General features: G+C 46.8%; 1 protein-coding gene across 1 annotated transcript in view; it reads right to left on the reverse strand.

Annotated features, from left to right (window-relative positions):
* ZNF629 (zinc finger protein 629) overlaps positions 1 to 17747 on the reverse strand; it is a 19520-nt gene continuing 1773 nt past the window's right edge. The window contains exons 2-4 of the mRNA XM_066631092.1: positions 12464 to 12568; positions 11608 to 11724; positions 1 to 6784 (exon numbers count right to left, since the gene is read on the reverse strand). Coding sequence (XP_066487189.1) covers positions 3528 to 6784; positions 11608 to 11724; positions 12464 to 12497 — 3408 coding nt within the window. The 5' untranslated portion in view covers positions 12498 to 12568 and the 3' untranslated portion in view covers positions 1 to 3527. The remainder of the gene's footprint in view (positions 6785 to 11607; positions 11725 to 12463; positions 12569 to 17747) is intronic.

Raw genomic sequence — 17747 nt, forward strand, 5'->3', positions numbered from 1 at the left:
TTTGAGTTTGTATTAGTCTCACGTTTGATACATTCCTAGAATTACAGAGAAAATCTGACAACCAATGGCACAGCCAAATCCATCAAGCAAAAATGATCAGAGGACAGGTAAGAGGTAATGGATTTTGCTACCAGAATAATGCCATCCCCTCCCCCATAAAAGAGACATAAATATGGAGAGATCCCTACATAGTTATCATTTGGATGCTACTTGAGACACTTTTGTTTGCTATTCTTGATGCAGTGCAGGGGGAGGGGTTGCCCTGAGTTAAAGAAGATGAGTGCTTAAGGCTGCAATCTTGAGCACTTACCTGGGAGTAAACCCCATTGAACAGCATGGAACTTACTTCTGAGTAAACATGCACAGGATCACGCTGTTGGAAATGAAGGGGAGAAACCCAAAAGGTTGGGATAAAAAGATAGCATGACTGAAAGTGAAAGGACATAAGGGGGAAAAGACTGAGGAAGGAAAAAGGCAAAGAAATTAGCACCTAATTAGATCCCATGCTCTCAATAAGCTCTGGAAGGGGGGCCCCAACTGATCTCTCATTCACATTGGCAAAGACCAAGAAGAGTTCTTGAGATACCCAAATGCCAGCAGGTCACCTCGTGTCTAGGAGGATGCTGGGATGTGCCCCCCCCCCATTCTGCAGGAAGTTGGCCATACTGGAAGCAGCACATAAAGTGGGTCTTGCATGATAAGATATATCTACATCACCACTGATGATGGCCATGCAGAGTAGCCCTGCTCTTGCCTTCCAGTTGTAGGGCAGAAAGGTTGATGGCCTGGGCAGGCTTAACACAAGTGCGTAGAGGGTCTGAGAGGGGAACAATCTGTAAACTGCTGCTATCGTACAATACACAGAAGAGTTTGGGGAAGCTTCAGTCTCTTGCTGATTGATAGTAGAACATGTTGAAAATCACTGCTTTTGAGGTGAGTCTCATTTGCTGTGTGATTATCTCCTGTTGCAGCTAGTGCTCTTGATCTTCATCTCACTAAGCTCTCAGTCTTGCTGCAGATATCATATGGCAGGAAGTTCCACTGACTGGAGGTTCAGCAAAGGCAAATGGACATTTTTACTGTTGTTTTCCAGGATCATAGAACAACACAGCTGAGCTGGTGAGGTAGATAGATGTAAGTACTGGAAGGAGTTTGAAATCAAAGCTGTACTGGGATGGGAGATATCCACTACAAATCTTACATGAGAAAGAAACCTAAGAGAAGTATTTGCAGCTATGAAGAGAATTCTCAGATTTAGAAAATTTTGACACAGGATAACAAAGATAACAGGATCCCAATAGCCCATAACCATGGCTATCCTGCATCAGAGAGTTCCACCAATAGGTAGTTTGCTTTGATGTCTTCAAGGATTATTACTTAGCCTCCCTGTAGCACTGTCTCCATACAAATTGCTTGACAGTAATTTCAAGGAAGAAGACATGGTCCAACTTGGATTGGTGAGGTAGACATTGGCACTGTATAGCTGCTCAACCCAAAACTGTACCAACATGGGAAATACCTGCTAAGTAGCTAACAAAGGTCAAAGCAATACCACGGGGAAAGTCAGACATACGTTGAGCGTGCCGAGATCTCGAAGATCTACTTCACCTAAAATGTACCAAATAGATCCCATTTTTTTTTTCTCCTTTCCCTTCATTCAAGAAATCCATTTCTGATAACTGACACGTTACTCCTTGCATAGCCAATGAGAAAACAAGATGAACCAGTGTAAATGTGAGATCAAAGAAGTCTGGAAATCTGAGAGCTGCCATATTGGATCATAGCAATCATCCATCTACTGCAGTGTTTCCCAAACTGTGAGCCGTGGCTCCCTGGCAAGCTGTGGAAAGCAGCCAGTGGAGCCATGGACTCCTCAAGAAAAAACCTACAGCTCTATATAATGTATAGGATTGTAGCCCTAATGGGGAGCCACGGCCAATGGCCCAGTAAGTCAAAGGAGCCAGCACTAGAAAAAGTTTGGGAACCACTGATCTACTGTATTTTTGCCTCCTACCAGTTCTAGAAGCTACAGAAAACACACACAAGTCAGTGAGATGTACAATCATCTCACAAACCTTTGTTCCAGAGTCCCTAAGAGTTGAGGGTGTCTAGAGTATGACCTGCCTCTTTTATCTGTTTTTGCACCTGTCACTTCATACATTTGCTTTTGTCTCCACCACCCCCTCAAAAAAAAAAAAAAAAAAAAAAAACCACCGCAAGACAGGAAAGTCAGTACAATCCAATAAGTGGAGTTTGGACTCAAGAGTTCTAGAAACCAAGGCTCAATCTCAAGCGGGTGACCTTAGGTGAAACTCAAAAGTGAAATTACCCCCACCTGTGTAAATCTGAAGCACCTGTCCTAACCCTACAACCTTCCAGATAAGAATGCATATGCCTCAGGACTATATCATTAAGTAAATGTCATATGATTGCTTTTCTCAAAATTCTTTGTGGCTGTGGTTTGAAATCTTAAATTTCAAAGCACAGTGATGGAGAAGCTTCACAACTGTCTACCTATTTGTGGTAAGCCAACTTCTTATTATACGAGGGCTAGCAACATGCTTTTTTCAAAATGCAAATGAGAATTCTTCAGAGTCTAACAGAGGCCACACAGAGGCCAAATGCTGGGTAGCCCAGGACTACATAACCCATGGGGGATCCCTTCTAGCTTCATTTATGTACATTCATTTTTACTTCCTAGACTTGCCTCGATCTAAGGAGTAGAAGATGTGCAGCAGTTGGAGTAGCTTGGCTCACTAATTCCATTGACTGGGACACAAGCATCAACCAAACCATGCAGTGGGAAAGAGAAAGCAAGTCCATAGACCACCACCAAAGTCTTACTAATGTGGTCAGAGGAGGGAGTGGCCAACAGATGTCACATGATCAGCAACAGCCATTTTGTTGGAGGTTTCCAGTAGTCAAAAGGAACATCTCCCATCCCAATTTTTCCAAGAAATGGGGTCACCTTTCCAGGAAATGTTAAAATGTGCATGAGTCAGGACAGGGGAAGACACAGATTTTGGAAGACTGCCCCCCCATCACATCCACCTGCTTAGGCATCCCCTCCTACCACACTCTACATTCTATCCAAGGCCACCTGTCTTCAGTTCATGTTAATTCCACACAATGTTTGAGGTCTATAATTTCTTGGACAGCTTTTTGTTCCTTGAAGGGGGGGAGGAAACTAGGAATGAAAAAAATACTGCAGCAGGTGGATTCACCCTGTGTTTGCTGGTACAGAAGGTAAGGATTTCTCACTCTGCATTGGTTGCTATAACTTCACACATCCCATTTCAGTTCTCTCCCTGTGCATACCCCATCCTAATAAGAATGTCTGTAATAGCTCCATCTAGGGCACAGTCTCCATACCTTTGCCCAACTCATGCCCTCGATTATGTCCACCCACCCCCCAACTTAACAAGCCCTGAGCATCGGGGTGGGAGGGAGAGTGGCAGAAGAGGGTACACTTCAGGTCATACCCATCTCCTTTCTGGAACTGACTTATCCCATAGTTTCTGGGGAAATCAGGGTTTCTCTGCCGTGTGGTTCTGGAGGTGCTGCAACAGTATTGAGCTGTTCCTAGAGATCTTTCCAGATTCAGGATGAGCAAAGTATCTGCCTCTGTCTGGCTGTACATGGCGCTGAGCCAGCACATTGCTGGCACTGGAGGTTTTCCCCAAGTCAAGATGAAAGTAGGGTTCCGTTGCCTCCAGACCATCGCCTGAGCTTTGCTTCCCATCAGCCCCATGGTCCTTTGGCCATGTGGGGGTGTCTCTTTCAGAGACCCGGCTTCTCCTCTGCAACAGGATGGCTGAGATCTCTGTGAAACTCTCTCCAAATTCCAGAGAACTCCCACACTCCCTGTCCTTGACACAATGGTTTTTTGGCTGCTGATGCACATCCCTGCCTTTCTCCACTGTGTGCTCCGCCTGATGCTGGATCAGAGCCAGCCTGTCCGGAAAGCCTGTCCCACACTCAGGGCATTTCAGCATCTTTTCCTTCATATGGCTGACCTGGTGGTGGGACAAGCCAGTGACATCTGCAAAGCTTTGCTCACAGTCATGACATTTGTAGGGTTTGGTGCTTGGGTGTCGGATGAGAGCAGCCATTTCAGTGGAAATTGGAGCAGAGGTTCTTTTCTGGGGCACAGCAACAGTCGAGCTTTCCTTAAAGGGAAAATCACCCTGGGGACTTGGGCATGGCTCTTCTTCAAAGGGGGTTTGCTGGTGTGAGACAGCAAGAGATGAGCTGTCCTGGGAGCAAAGCCCACTTGAGGGGAATTTCCCTTCCACCAGGATTCTCTGATGCGTACTCTCAGGGGTGTTGTCTTTCAAGTGGATTCTCTGGTGTGCAGCAAGACCTGAATGGCCCCTACATGGCTGATTGTCCAGTGCAATGCTCAGAGGTGAGCTACAGCCTGAGTTTTCATCAGAGGACTTGTCTCTGGTAAGGATGTTCTGATGTGCACCAAGACTTTTATCAGGAGGTCCCTCCAAGTGACTTCTCTGATCTACAGCTACATCTGAATCAGTATTGAAAGGTTCTCCAGATGCAAGACATCCTTGGGCTTTGCCCCCAGAGTGGCTCTTCTGGTGCAGCCTAAGAGCCGTGGTGTCTACAAAAGGCTGCTCACACTCTGCACAATGGAACAGCTTCCCACAGGTGTGGGAGCTGCCCCTGAAGCTCTCCTCACATTCAGAGCACTTACACAGTTCCTCTGGATTGTGGGTGATCTGGTGATGGGTGAGGGCAGAGCTGTCAGCAAAAGCCTGCCCACACTCAGAGCAGATGTGAGATCTTTTATGGCTCTCTTGGTGATCCACCAGCTCTTCACTGTCCTTGCAGCTTTCCCCACACTCCACGCAAACCCAAGTTGCATGCATTTCCTGATGTTGTGCAAGGGCAGCCTCATCAACAAAGCTCTCCTTACAATCGATACACGCAAAAGCCTTTGAAGATTCCTGGTCAAGCATGAGTGTTGAGTTCTCCGTGCACCTCCCACTCTTCTCATGCAGGACAAGCGTCTTGCTATCAACAAAGCTCTCTCCACACATACCACATATGTGCAACGAGTGGGTTTCCTCATGCTGGGCCAGGGCCAAGCTGTCCTTGCAGTTCTGCCCACAAATGCCACATATCCAAGATTCATGAGTCTCCTGATGGCAGGACAAGGCATCAGCATCCCCAAAACTCCTTCCACATTCAGAACAGATATAAGACGTGTGGCTTTCTCGATGTTGCACTAACATTGCATCATCTTTGAAGCTCTTTCCACACACATTACACAGATGGGCAATGTGGCTCTTCTGGTGCTGTACCAGCTCAGCAGCATCCTTGCAGGCCAGCCCTTGTGTGCTGCTCTCCTGATGCAGTGCTGGCAAATGGCCATCCTCACAGCTCTCCCCAGAAGTGTTGCCCACATGGGAAGATTCGTCCTCTGGCTCTCTGGCCTCTTCTCTGGCACATTTCCCATTCTCCTCCTGCTGGTGGCGCTGCAGTTCATCTTCCTGGGCAAAGCGCCGGCCACAGCCATGGCAGACATGGGGGCGTTCCTCCATGTGAATGCGCTGGTGAGTGATGAGGTTGGAACTCTGGGAGAAACGCCGGCCACACTCCTCACAATGGTAGGGTCGCTCGCCCGTGTGTGTCCTGCGGTGCTGGGTGAGGTGTGAGCTGCGGACAAAAGCCTTGCCACAGTCAGGGCATGCATAGGGCTTCTCACCTGTGTGAATTCGCTGATGGCGGATAAGAGTAGAGCTCATGCCAAAGCACTTTCCACAGTCAGCACAACGGTAGGGCTTTTCACCCCGGTGGATACGGGAATGCAGGGTGAGGTTGGAGGCCAAAGAGAAGCTCTGGCCACACTCACCACAGGCATACGGGCGGCTCTCGATGTGGCATCGCCGATGTCGCTCCAACGCCGAGCTGAGCCCAAAGGTCTTGCCACAATCAGCACAGCGATAGGGCTCCACCCCCATGTGAAGTCGCTGGTGCTTGACCAGGGTGGCACCATGGCCAAAACGTTTGCCACATTCTTGGCACTGATAGGGCTTCTCACCCGAGTGGGTGCGCTGGTGCTGGATGAGCTCAGAGCTTTGGATGAAGGTCTTGCCACAGTCGTTGCAACGGAAGGGCTTCTCTCCAGCATGAATTTTTCGGTGCTTGACCAGGTTTGCGCTCTGCGTGAAGCCTTTGCCGCACTCCTCGCACTTGAAGGGGCGCTCACCAGTGTGCGTGATCTGGTGTTGGATGAGGTCCGACGAGCGATAAAAGCTCTTGGGGCACTCTGGACAGCGGTAAGGTTTCTCACCTGTATGGCTGCGCTGGTGCTTGATGAGGTTGGTACTCTGAGAGAAAGCCTTGCCACACTCCCGGCACACGTAAGGTTTCTCACCTGTGTGGGTGCGCTGATGCTGGGCCAGGTTGGAGCTCCAGGAAAAGGCTTTGCCGCAGTCGCCACAGACATAGGGTTTCTCGCCCGTGTGTGTCCGCCGATGCTGGACCAGATGGGAGCTCTGGGTGAAAGACTTGCCACAGTCGGTACATGTGTTGGGGCGCTCACCTGTGTGGATCCGCCGGTGGCGCACCAGTTTTGACCACTGGCTGAATGCCTTCCCACATTCACTGCAGGGGTAAGGGCGCTCGCCCTTCCCTCGGGGTGGAGGTGCTGATGATGATGACGACCCCATGTCCTCCTCCTCTTCAACATGGTCTTGGAGCACAACACATAAAGTAGTCTCCTCATCTTCCTCCTTTAAACATTCCCCTTTCTCTTCATCACCTGTCAAGGGCAGCGGGGGGGGGGGAAGAGAAAATAATCCAAAATGGATGAGAACATGAATGAATGAATGAATAAACCTTTATTAGGCATAGAGAGAGAAATCATAAAAGCAAACATAATTAGTCATAATCCCGTTTATCAAAAATGGAGTTAAGATACTAAATTACTAATAAAACATTTACAGTTCAACATAAAATATCAACATTTTTGACAAATTACATTAAGAAGGCTTAGAAATCGCCAAAAGTAAAAATTTAGAAACTCCCTCTAGCACATCTGGTGAGCAGTCACTTAGGAGACACTTCAGTTTTGCCTCATCCGAAAGCCCATTCATTTTGCCGGTGAGTCATGTAAGTGCGGCGGGATCTAGTGTGCCGAGGACAATAAAAAAAAAGTGTATGATTGATTCAACATTTCCCAAATTACAAGGGCAGAGGCGTTCTTTATATGGTATTTGCCTATACAGTGGTGCCTCACATAACGAAATTAATCCGTTCCGCGAGTCCTTTCGTTATGCGAGTTTTTCGTTTTGCGAAGCGCGTTTTCCCATAGGAATGCATTGAAATTTAATTAATGCGTTCCTATGGGCAAGAAAAGTCAGAACAAAGTCAAATTTGGTTTACAAAGTGTTTATTAAGTGCTCTTTAAAGGCATACATACTGTACAGAGGATTTCAAAAACGGGGGGGGGATGCTGAGTGGGGAGCATAATCCTGAGTGGGGAGCATAATAAGGCTGTAATCCTGTGCACACTTTCCTGGGAGTAAGCACAATGGGACTTACTTCTGAGGAGACACGCACAGGATTGTGCTCTAAGCTGGGGAGGACAGAGCAGCTGCACTCAATTGCTTGCTTTTGCCGTGATCATAGGGGGGAAACGTGAAGGAAATGGGGCAGTGAGAGGGTGAATGAGCGATGGGGGGATGCTGAGTGGGGAGTTTGAAGGCTGTAATCCTGTGCACACTTTCCTGGGAGCAAGCACAATGGGATTTACTTACATAAACTGACATGAAGATCCTCCCCTTACTAGGGTGGATGGGATCATAAAGTGACATGAAGATCCGCCCCTTACAAGGGTGGACGGGATCATAAACTGACATGAAGATCCTCCCCTTACTAGGGTGAACGGGATCATAAACTGACATGAAGATCCGCCCCTTACTAGGGTGAACGGGATCATAAAGGGACATGAAGATCCTCCCCTTACTAGGGTGGACGGGATCATAAAGTGACATGAAGATCCGCCCCTTACTAGGGTGAACGGGATCATAAAGAGACATGAAGATCCGCCCCTTACTAGGGTGGACGGGATCATAAATGCACATGAAGATCCGCCCCTTACTAGGGTGGACGGGATCATAAAGGGACATGAAGATCCTCCCCTTACTAGGGTGAACGGGATCATAAACTGACATGAAGATCCTCCCCTTACTAGGGTGGACGGGATCATAAAGTGACATGAAGATCCGCCCCTTACTAGGGTGAACGGGATCATAAAGAGACATGAAGATCCGCCCCTTACTAGGGTGGACGGGATCATAAATGGACATGAAGATCCGCCCCTTACTAGGGTGAACGGGATCATAAAGAGACATGAAGATCCGCCCCTTACTAGGGTGGACGGGATCATAAAGTGACATGAAGATCCGCCCCTTACTAGGGTGGACGGGATCATAAAGTGACATGAAGATCCGCCCCTTACTAGGGTGAACGGGATCATAAACTGACATGAAGATCCGCCCCTTACTAGGGTGGATGGGATCATAAATGGACATGAAGATCCGCCCCTTACTAGGGTGAACGGGATCATAAAGAGACATGAAGATCCGCCCCTTACTAGGGTGAACGGGATCATAAAGAGACATGAAGATCCCCCCCTTAAGACAAATCAAAACAAAACAAAACAAAAATTCGTTATGCGAAGCATAAGTCATAAAAATTCGTTGAGCGAGTTACCAAACTTCGCACACCACTTTCGTTCTGCGAGTTTTTCGCTGCACGGGGCATTCGTTATGCGAGGCACCACTGTATCTGCCTTCTGTGACCTTGGATGGAAACACATTAAATCTTGCCAAGGAGATCGCACGACGTTCAGAAGGGTTGATCAGAATACTCAGATAAGGAGCCATTTGCCCATACTTTAGCGGGATAGAGAAATTAAGAGGGGAGCAAATTCTAGAAGCAAGTTCAAAGAGGTTTTGTGCCTCAGTGTCTAGCATTCTTTGCTTTACCCTTTGATAAACTCCAGGGAATGGATAGAAACTTAAAAAAATCCAATGAAAAACCAATTGATTCAATTTTTGATTTAATTTGGCTATACCATTTAGAAGAACCAGACTCAGATAGCATTCTGGATAGGAGACTGCCTGGTTTCACGTTATAATGTAATTGGAGCCAATAGCGTATGGTTAAAAGCCATGCTCTTGATACTAAGAGCGATTGTCCGATCTCCAAACATAATGCAGAGTATGGTACAGATTTAGGTAAACCCAGGATAGCCCTCAAAAATTTAGCTTGGATACTCTCAAGGGTGTGATTTATAGCACTAATCCAGATAGGGCACCCGTACAGGAGCTGTGCCGATACCTTGTCATTAAATACCTTGAGAGCAGCTGGTTATATATAATGATTGCCCTGACTAAAAAAGAATCGATTGGTGCTCTGCAAAGTGACACGGGCCAAGTTGGTAACCAATTTTTGATGAATACCCCAGCAAAGATTGTAGTGGAAGTGAATTCCAAGATATTTAAAGCTTTTGACCTGTTCCAGTTTCTCCCCTCCAATAGACCAAGTGCCTGGGCTCCATGATTTTGAAAAGAGCATAACTTTGGTTTTCTGAGAGTTCAATTCGAGTTTGTTACATTTCAGATAGTCAGAAGTTCTATTTAAAAGTCGCTTGTCCAATAGGTGTACAGGAAACTAGCACTGCATCATCTGCATAAAGCAATGCTGGAATATGCATTGAACCTAGTTTGGAAAAATGTCCATCTATCTGAAGCAAAAAGGGGGCAAAATTGTGTAGAAAAAGATTGAAAAGAGTGGGTGCTAAAATGCACCCCTGTGTCACTCCCCTTTCGACCTGAATTTTGGGGGTCAGTTTCCCCGAAGATGTAAATTTTATTTAGCAGGTGGTGCCTGTATAAAGTTTCTGAATAAGAGTTAGAAGTCTAGGGTCTATATTGAGTTTAACTAGTTTGTCCCATAGCAGCGATCTATTAACAGAGTCAAAGGTTCCTTTAAGATCCAGAAAAGCAACATATAATTTTTGATTTTTTAGCCTTGTGTACTTGTCAATCAAATGAGCTAAAACAGCACAGTAATCAATTGGTGAAGATCCTTTTCGAAATCCTATCTGATCCCACCCTGGAAGGCCCAGATCATCCATCCAGGATAGCAGCTTGTTTAAAAGATGTTTTGCATAAAGTTTTCCCCCCACTGATAAAAGGCTTATAGGTCTAAAATTGGAGGGATCACGATGGTCGCCTTTTTTGTAAATAGGCACTATAGTAGCATTTGTCCATTCAGCTGGTATTATAACTGTTTGGTCCACCACTGTGAATAATGAGGATAGAATAGGGGCCCACCATTTGGGGTCCACTTTCAGGATCTCTGACAATACCAAATCTGGCCCAGGAGCTTTCCCTTGTTTACTTTGAGAAACTAGCTCTATAATTTCTTCAGGGGATACAGGAGGCCATGGGGTGGTTGCTGAAGGATTTAAACTAAAAGATGCTAAGCCACTTTCACCCTCTTGGCAATATAAGGTGGAGAAAAAGCGGCACCACTCGTGTGGGGAGATGACCATCTGAGAGCAAGGTGCAGTTTTCTGAGCAGAACTGGTGATTATACCCCAAAATTGCTTAGAATTTTTATGTTCTATAGTGGCTAGTAGTTTATACCACAAGCGGGAAGCATAATTATGTCGCTTTTCTTGGATCAGTTGTTTCAGCTGCTTCTTTAGAATAAAATATGTATCGGGAATTTGAATATCCCCTGAATAGCAGTACTGCTGGTAAACGGATCTAATCTGATTTTTGAGATCCATACAATCCCTATCAAACCAAGGGGATATTGTTTGGGATCCCTTCCCTGTACCACCTTTGGCAGAGGGTATACTAGTGTAGGAGACTAAAGTGGATGAAACCCTAGAGATTAATAACTCATATATCTTAATTAGTTCTATCATTTAAAAGTTGGATTCTATAGCTCTTGTACGGCTCCGTGTAGAGCAGTTCAGATGAGAACATATAAAGAGGTCTTGTCAAGACAAACAGTTTGTCTGTTTGCATTGACTTTAAGGTGCCAGGATGATCTCAAAGAGGAGTTCCTCGTGGACAGCCTTTGATACCACGCCTCGTGCACCAAGACAGCCATTCCTATCCCGTGCTCTGCAGGCTGAACTGTTCTTGCAAAATGAAATGTAGGCTGCAGTGCAAATCCTGCCTCCAGTCAGCTGACCATGAAGGATCAGGCCAAAGCCCCCCTCCAGCCCCTATAAATCCCCAGTAATAGGCCTTGGCCCTCAGCCTAAGCAACCTGCCTTCTGACAAAAGGTCTCTGCCAGACCAGGCACCTGCCCCTACAGATCTTCCTCTCTTGCCTGCTTGGGTTCTTTCCTAAGTCTGGCCTTTCTGATCTTCTGTTGCTCCTCATGGAGCTGGAGCCTTGCCTGCCCTGGGCCATACTATTTGCCTCTGGCTGCATCAGACTGACAGCTACCTTCCACAGACCCTGAAAGCCCCTCCAGACCCTGACACTGCCTAACAGTAGCTCTCCAACAAAGGACTTCATTCCAAGCTGGTCACTTCTGGTCCTCCTCTGCACCTGTAAGGGTGGTTTCCAGAGTCTCCTCTTCTTCCAAAGCTTCAGGACTGTTTAGATCACGTGCCTGCCGTTTTGCTGGCATGCGGGAAACTGCAGCAGAAGCATTTTCTGGGTAATCTGCAAACACAGAATAAAGACAAGAGGTTAAATATGGGCAGTGGGCTTTACTAAGTCTGAGACCTTGAAGATGTGCCCCCAGAAGGATGAACAGTAATGAGACTTCTCAGGAACTTTGTCACTGGGGTTCCTCCACTCAGCAGACCAATGCTGGTGGACAAGTTTCCCTGAAAGCAGTTTACCCATCAACACCAACTATCTCTCACAATACATGGCAGCAGCCAGAAAGTGTTGAGCACCCTGTGATGATGTCTCTCAGTTTACAGGCCTGACCAATGCACCACATGATGCATGTATGATCCATTACAGAATCCTTTGCATCTCATAAGGATTTCCATTGCAGCCCTGTAGGGGTTTATTGGCAACCAAATCCACAGGGATCTGGTGCTCTGAAGTTAGAGAGTTTGAAAATCATTGAACTGCATCTGTCAATTGTTTTGTCTCTATATCTAGCGAGTCCTTAACATCAGCAACAACAGAACCCAAACCATGGAGCTGTGCAAGGGTAGGCACAGACCTCATTTCCCCAATACCCCACACTCTGCGCCTCTCCAACAGATTTCACTCCCTTTCCAGAGCTAGGCACAAAATTTAGGGCTCCTGGTTTATAGAACCAAACCCCTTTGTTTGCATTTAACCTCCAGATCCTGTCCTTGTTAAGGTCGCCATTCCCAGACCTGTAGCCTCTTGACCTTCCCTACCCTCCCTCCATGACTGAGCTTTGCTGACAGACACTTACCCAAGGAAACATCAGCTTCCACGTTCTCCTGCATGGCTTCCTTGTCTGCACTCCCAGGACTCCCAATGGATGATGTTAGGCCTCACTTTTCAAGGTCAACAGCATCTGAAACAAGAAGGCGTCTCACTCTGAGGTCACCAAAATGTCCTTCTGGGTCATCTGCAGCTTCAGCAGCAGTCTGTCAGGCCTTATTGAGTTTCTAAAATGAGATCCATTTTGACTATTAGGCAAATTAGAGTCCCAATGGCAGCCTCACCACCTTGCTTAGCCTCTGGCCAGACATCTTTCTAAAAAGACAACACGCACTGGCAAGAGGAAGTGTTTGCTCAGCAAACAACTTCCTATTCCCACTGAAAGCTGCCACAGGGATGGCAAGGAAAGGAATTCCCTCCACTCACACCTCTCCAGGGGGCAAATCCTGGTTTTGTGAGGCACCCAAACATACATATGATTCAAGTTTGCAATGTGGATTCAACTGGAAGGTGGTGGGCAGGCATCTTGGCACATACCAGATATTTCACTGGGTTGAAAGGCCCCATTTCTGGCATTTTCATGGCCACACGAAGCAAGAAAGAGGTGTGGAGGGAAGTGGTTATTGTAGCAATAGGTCTTGCCTGCAGACCACTCTGTAAGGGAGATGTTCATTTTCCATGCTTCCAAAAAAGCTCTCCAGCAGCTACATTTATTTATAGCATCTTTCCTTATAAAAATACACATAAGATGACAAACTACTATAGGCAAATTAAAAATGAGAGCGCTCCATCATTGAGAAGGTCCTGTGCCATCTCTGACTAAATGGTACCCTCTACAGGTTGGACAAATGTACATCTTCCCCCATAGCAGGGTGGATTCTGCTTATGATTGCGGCTCCTATGATAACTTCTCTCCCCTCCCCCTTAAATAGCACTTATAATACTTTTCCCTCTGCACTGCTTAGGCTGTTAGAATGCTGATTTACAGCCCTTACGAAACCTCCATATGTACACTCAGATCTCATTTTTGTTATTTTTCCTTTTATTCACACCCCCCCACCCAGTTTTTATCTGCAAAACTAATTGCCAGCTTCAGTTCAGAATTCCCTGCTGATGCTGACAACCCTCAGTCAGTCAACCCTGTTTTTACACCCTGTCTGACTCAGAATTCTAAACCAGCTTTGCCTGAGGCCAAATGGCAAAACAAGAGGAGGGAGTTGGATTGCAAGGCTGGAATGCATCTCTCTAAGTTACATGCCTGGCTTGGGTTCCAACTTCAGTAGTGTTGTCTTGAGGGTGTGGGGGTGAGTAACTGATTTTCCCCCTACGTTTTAAACTTAAAACACGGGGCCACCTTACACAATCCCCAAAGATGCCACAAATCTCCCAGTATCAATACTGCAGATAGATGCTGTCAAATCAGGATAATAACCAATTAAAACAAAATTCCTGAATGTAAAAAAATAAATAAGAATATTTCAGGGAGAAATGTAATAGCCTGGCCCATTTTGAGCTCTGGTAATTTTCTACTTCCAGGGAAATTTACAGTTATAATCATAACCAAAGAGATGGGGCAAGTGTGAAGAAAGGGGCACCATATGTGGACATGTTTTCATTGACTGAGAAGTAGTACAGGTTTTTTTTATAAAGTTCCATGATGACAGGTGAGAGAAAGGATGTAGTGAGATGAGTCCCTAAAAGTATAAGTTGCTGTTCAGTCTGCAACTGAAATACACACTGAACCTCCTCATGGGGTCCATCAATGAAGCTCATGCAACACCCTTCCCCATTTATTCAGTTGTAGCCCACTTACTTATTCCTAAGATCTGTGGGACGCCATTGAGAACCATTACTAGTTGCATTGCCCTGCTCCTTCAGTTAGGAGCTCCAGGTTTTATCCAGGAGTCCTGTAGCTAAAACATTAACTCGATAGGCCACTGGGAATTAGAGCCACTTCTAGCTGGGGCATCACCCCACGAAACATCTTCCTCTTGGCCTGAAGGTGACACCACAGGGCCAGTTTAGTGCCACTGGCCATTATAAAGCTCCTGAATAGCTGCCTTCCCTGGAGTCTGGGTAATGTGTGGTGAAGGGACACACTGGCCCCATCTTCTTTCTGTGGCACTAGTCTACTAACCTCCAAGTCTGTCTTCAGCCTACCTGACTGGCCTCCAGCTGCACACCTGAAGTGCCCTTATATCCGACACTCACTCCATTACATACCCTCAGCCTACGTTCTACCTCTTGGCTATGCTGGAGTGTAAGAGAAAGACAGAACTCAGGAACCAGAGCTTATACACACATGCACATGACTACTAGCAAAATGCTTTGTCTCTGTGACAGGTTAATGTGCACAGAAGAATGGTTTGCATGTTTTAGAGACCCTTAAGAATGCAGGAACACTTCTGGAGATTTATTTTTTTTAAATGTAAAATGTAAAAGGGACTTCAATGTCCCTTTAAACAGAAATGGGCTACACTTGCTCCAAGCACACTTGCCTCTCTCAGCACAACCCCATGCTGGATTCTGTTCTTTGGTCACACTAGAGTGTGACACAGAGTTGGAGAGCGACTCTATCGTAGACAGCTCTGATTTGTAAGCTGGTATACATACAATGCTCACACAAGCTTGTCACCTGTCAATCTAACCCAGTACTACATGCACATTCACTTCATTTTCAAGATCCAGTTCAGGATCTCACCACAAGCTCCCTGATAAGCAAAGTGGCAGTGTGCGGCAGAGGGTCTCTGCAAGTGAAAATCTATAATGAACCAAAGTAGAATTACTACCTTAGCAAACAGGTGCACGTAAAGAACAGATCCTGCTTCCCTTTTGGTCTAGGCGGGATTTCTGCTCAGCTGAACCTTTGCGGCTGGTATTTGTCAGGAGCCCCCTATGGGAGAGAGCCAAGTCCAGCTACAAAGTCCTCCCCTGATTCTCAGTGCGTGAAAGTATCATATGCATTTAATTGAAGACCTCCATATAGTTGGTTGGGATGGGTCCTTGCCAGTTTGCCAGAAAACAAAGAAAGAGACATTAATCAAGGTGTGTTAGGAAAGTGAGCAAACTCTAAACCCTTATATTGAGTCAAATCACAGGTTCACTTGCTCTGTACTGTTTACCATGGATGAAAGTCCAGCACGACTTGATTCAAACTGAGTCTAGAGTCGCTGCCCCCCTGCGACTCGAAAATGAGTCATCAAGGGTGCACTTTCCAAGTCGCCGAGTCATCCCTTCGCAACTCAATAAGACTCAAGTCGAGTCACCCCCCCTTTAAAAATTTATTATTTATTTTTCACATTTTTATACCACCCTTCCTCCAAAGAGCTCAGGGCAGTGTACACAGTTGCTCCCTTCCTTTCGTCCTCACGGCAACCCTGTGAGGTAGGTGAGGCTGAGAGAATGACTGGCCCTAGGTCACCCAGGAAGCTTCGTGGCTCAGGGGGGAGATTTGAACCTGGATCTTCCAGGTCTAAGTCCACGTCTCAAACCACTGCACCACCCTGTGACTTCACGGAGGAAAATGAAGCTGCCGCCGGGTGGTGTGCGCACTTCCCTTTAAACTCTCCTCTGCCATCCCCGCACAGCCCAATGTCCTGCAACAGTGCAAAACGTGCCCACCCCTTCCCTTCCCCTGTGTGATCCCGCCCTGAATCCCCCCCTTCACTTCACGGGCATGGTAGGGCAAGGTTGCATCCTGCCTTGGCCGGGCAAGAGGGTGCAAGGCAGGGGCAGCGCAAGATGAGGAGCAAGGAAAAGCCCGTCATGACTCTGCAGAGAGAAACAGAGCTGCGTCGGGCTGTAGGCATGTCTCAGTGTTCCCTTTAAACATTCTCCCAGGGTCCCCTGCCATCCCACCTGTCAGGCAGCAGTGCGGAACACATCCACCCCTTCTGCAACAGAAAACGCAGCTGAAAAACCAGCAGGAGGAGGACATGAAAACTCTGCCAATAGAGACTTGGACAAAAGTGTATGTGTAGTATACTGTCTATCATGGCCTAGTAGGCTGGCTGATGATGAGAGAATCTTGAAAGTACTGAATGCAACGAAACTCACATAAGCTAAAGCTAGCCTGAATCTATCTGGCTGCTAACAAAATACTTTTTGGAAACTCTGTAAGCAACCCCTAAGCAGAATAAAACAACAACCTTTCCCGTTAGAATAAAAAGCACCCCCCCCCCCAAAAAAAGTCGCTGCTGCCGCATCTGCAGTATTATCCCAACGCACTAAGGACAGTTTGCCCTGTCTGCCCAAATACTAGAAAGGCTGTGTGCCTAAGCTGGGAACACAAGAGAACACGCGTGACACAACCGCTTGTTTCAGCTGGTCCAAATGGAATAAGGGGGCGAGGTGTGCAGGGTTGCTTTTCCAGCCTCCAAGAACAGCTTTCCCCCTGCTTGTCCCCACCTCCTGCACCCCTCCTTGTGCTTGCAAAACCCACTTGCGCGTATGGGTTAAAACAGCTGCTCTTGCCCCCCTTGCCCCTGCCCTCTCCCGGAGACGTGTCCCTCAGCCAATGGATACAGCGGACACACATTCTTTGACCAACGAAGGACTAGTGGAGGCACCTCGCTGTCTGGGTTCTGTGCAAAACCCAGGTAAAATTGTTACATTTTGCAGAAACCTCAGCAGGTGCAGCATCACAAGACCTGGCCAATTTTTTGGAGCCGCCATACCCTGCTAGCTGCTGCAGCTGCAAACAAACAGTTTCCTGGATAAACATGAGGTTCTCTTGTGAGAGGGAGGAGGCACAACCCTTGTCAGTTGGCACATGACTCAAGTCGTAGGAGAGGAATGCGTGTCATGAGTCAGGGGGCCCAGACTCAAGTGTTTTTCAGAGTCTTTCACACACCTGACTTGCGAGTCAGCGAGTCGGTAGAGAGACGCCTTTCCCAGCCTTGCTACTGGTGATCCTTTTAACAAGGCATGCTGCCAGGAAGTGAACTTGAGAACTTCTGCATGCAAAACATGTGTTCTCCCCATGAGCTATGAACTCTCCAAGCAGTCAGACAAGGATCTGCAGTAGACTGATATTAAATTACTGCTGGGAGACCCTCTTGTGATGCTGGAAAAAGACCATGCAGATGGATTGGTACCATCACCATATACAGGGCTTTACAGAGTAACAGGAACCTGCACCCAATGAGGCTACAGTCTACACCTCAGCAGTGAAAGAGACAACAAAGAAAGAGGAGGGGCATGCATAGAACAGATGAGTCTGAGCAAATGTAGTTAGATTTAAGCCTTGTTTCACAAACTCCATTGAGCCTCACAGACTCCAGTGAAACCCTTCCAAATTTTTATGAACATAA

The sequence above is a fragment of the Tiliqua scincoides genome, chromosome 5, assembly GCF_035046505.1.
Source record: "Tiliqua scincoides isolate rTilSci1 chromosome 5, rTilSci1.hap2, whole genome shotgun sequence".
Taxonomy (NCBI): domain Eukaryota; kingdom Metazoa; phylum Chordata; class Lepidosauria; order Squamata; family Scincidae; genus Tiliqua; species Tiliqua scincoides.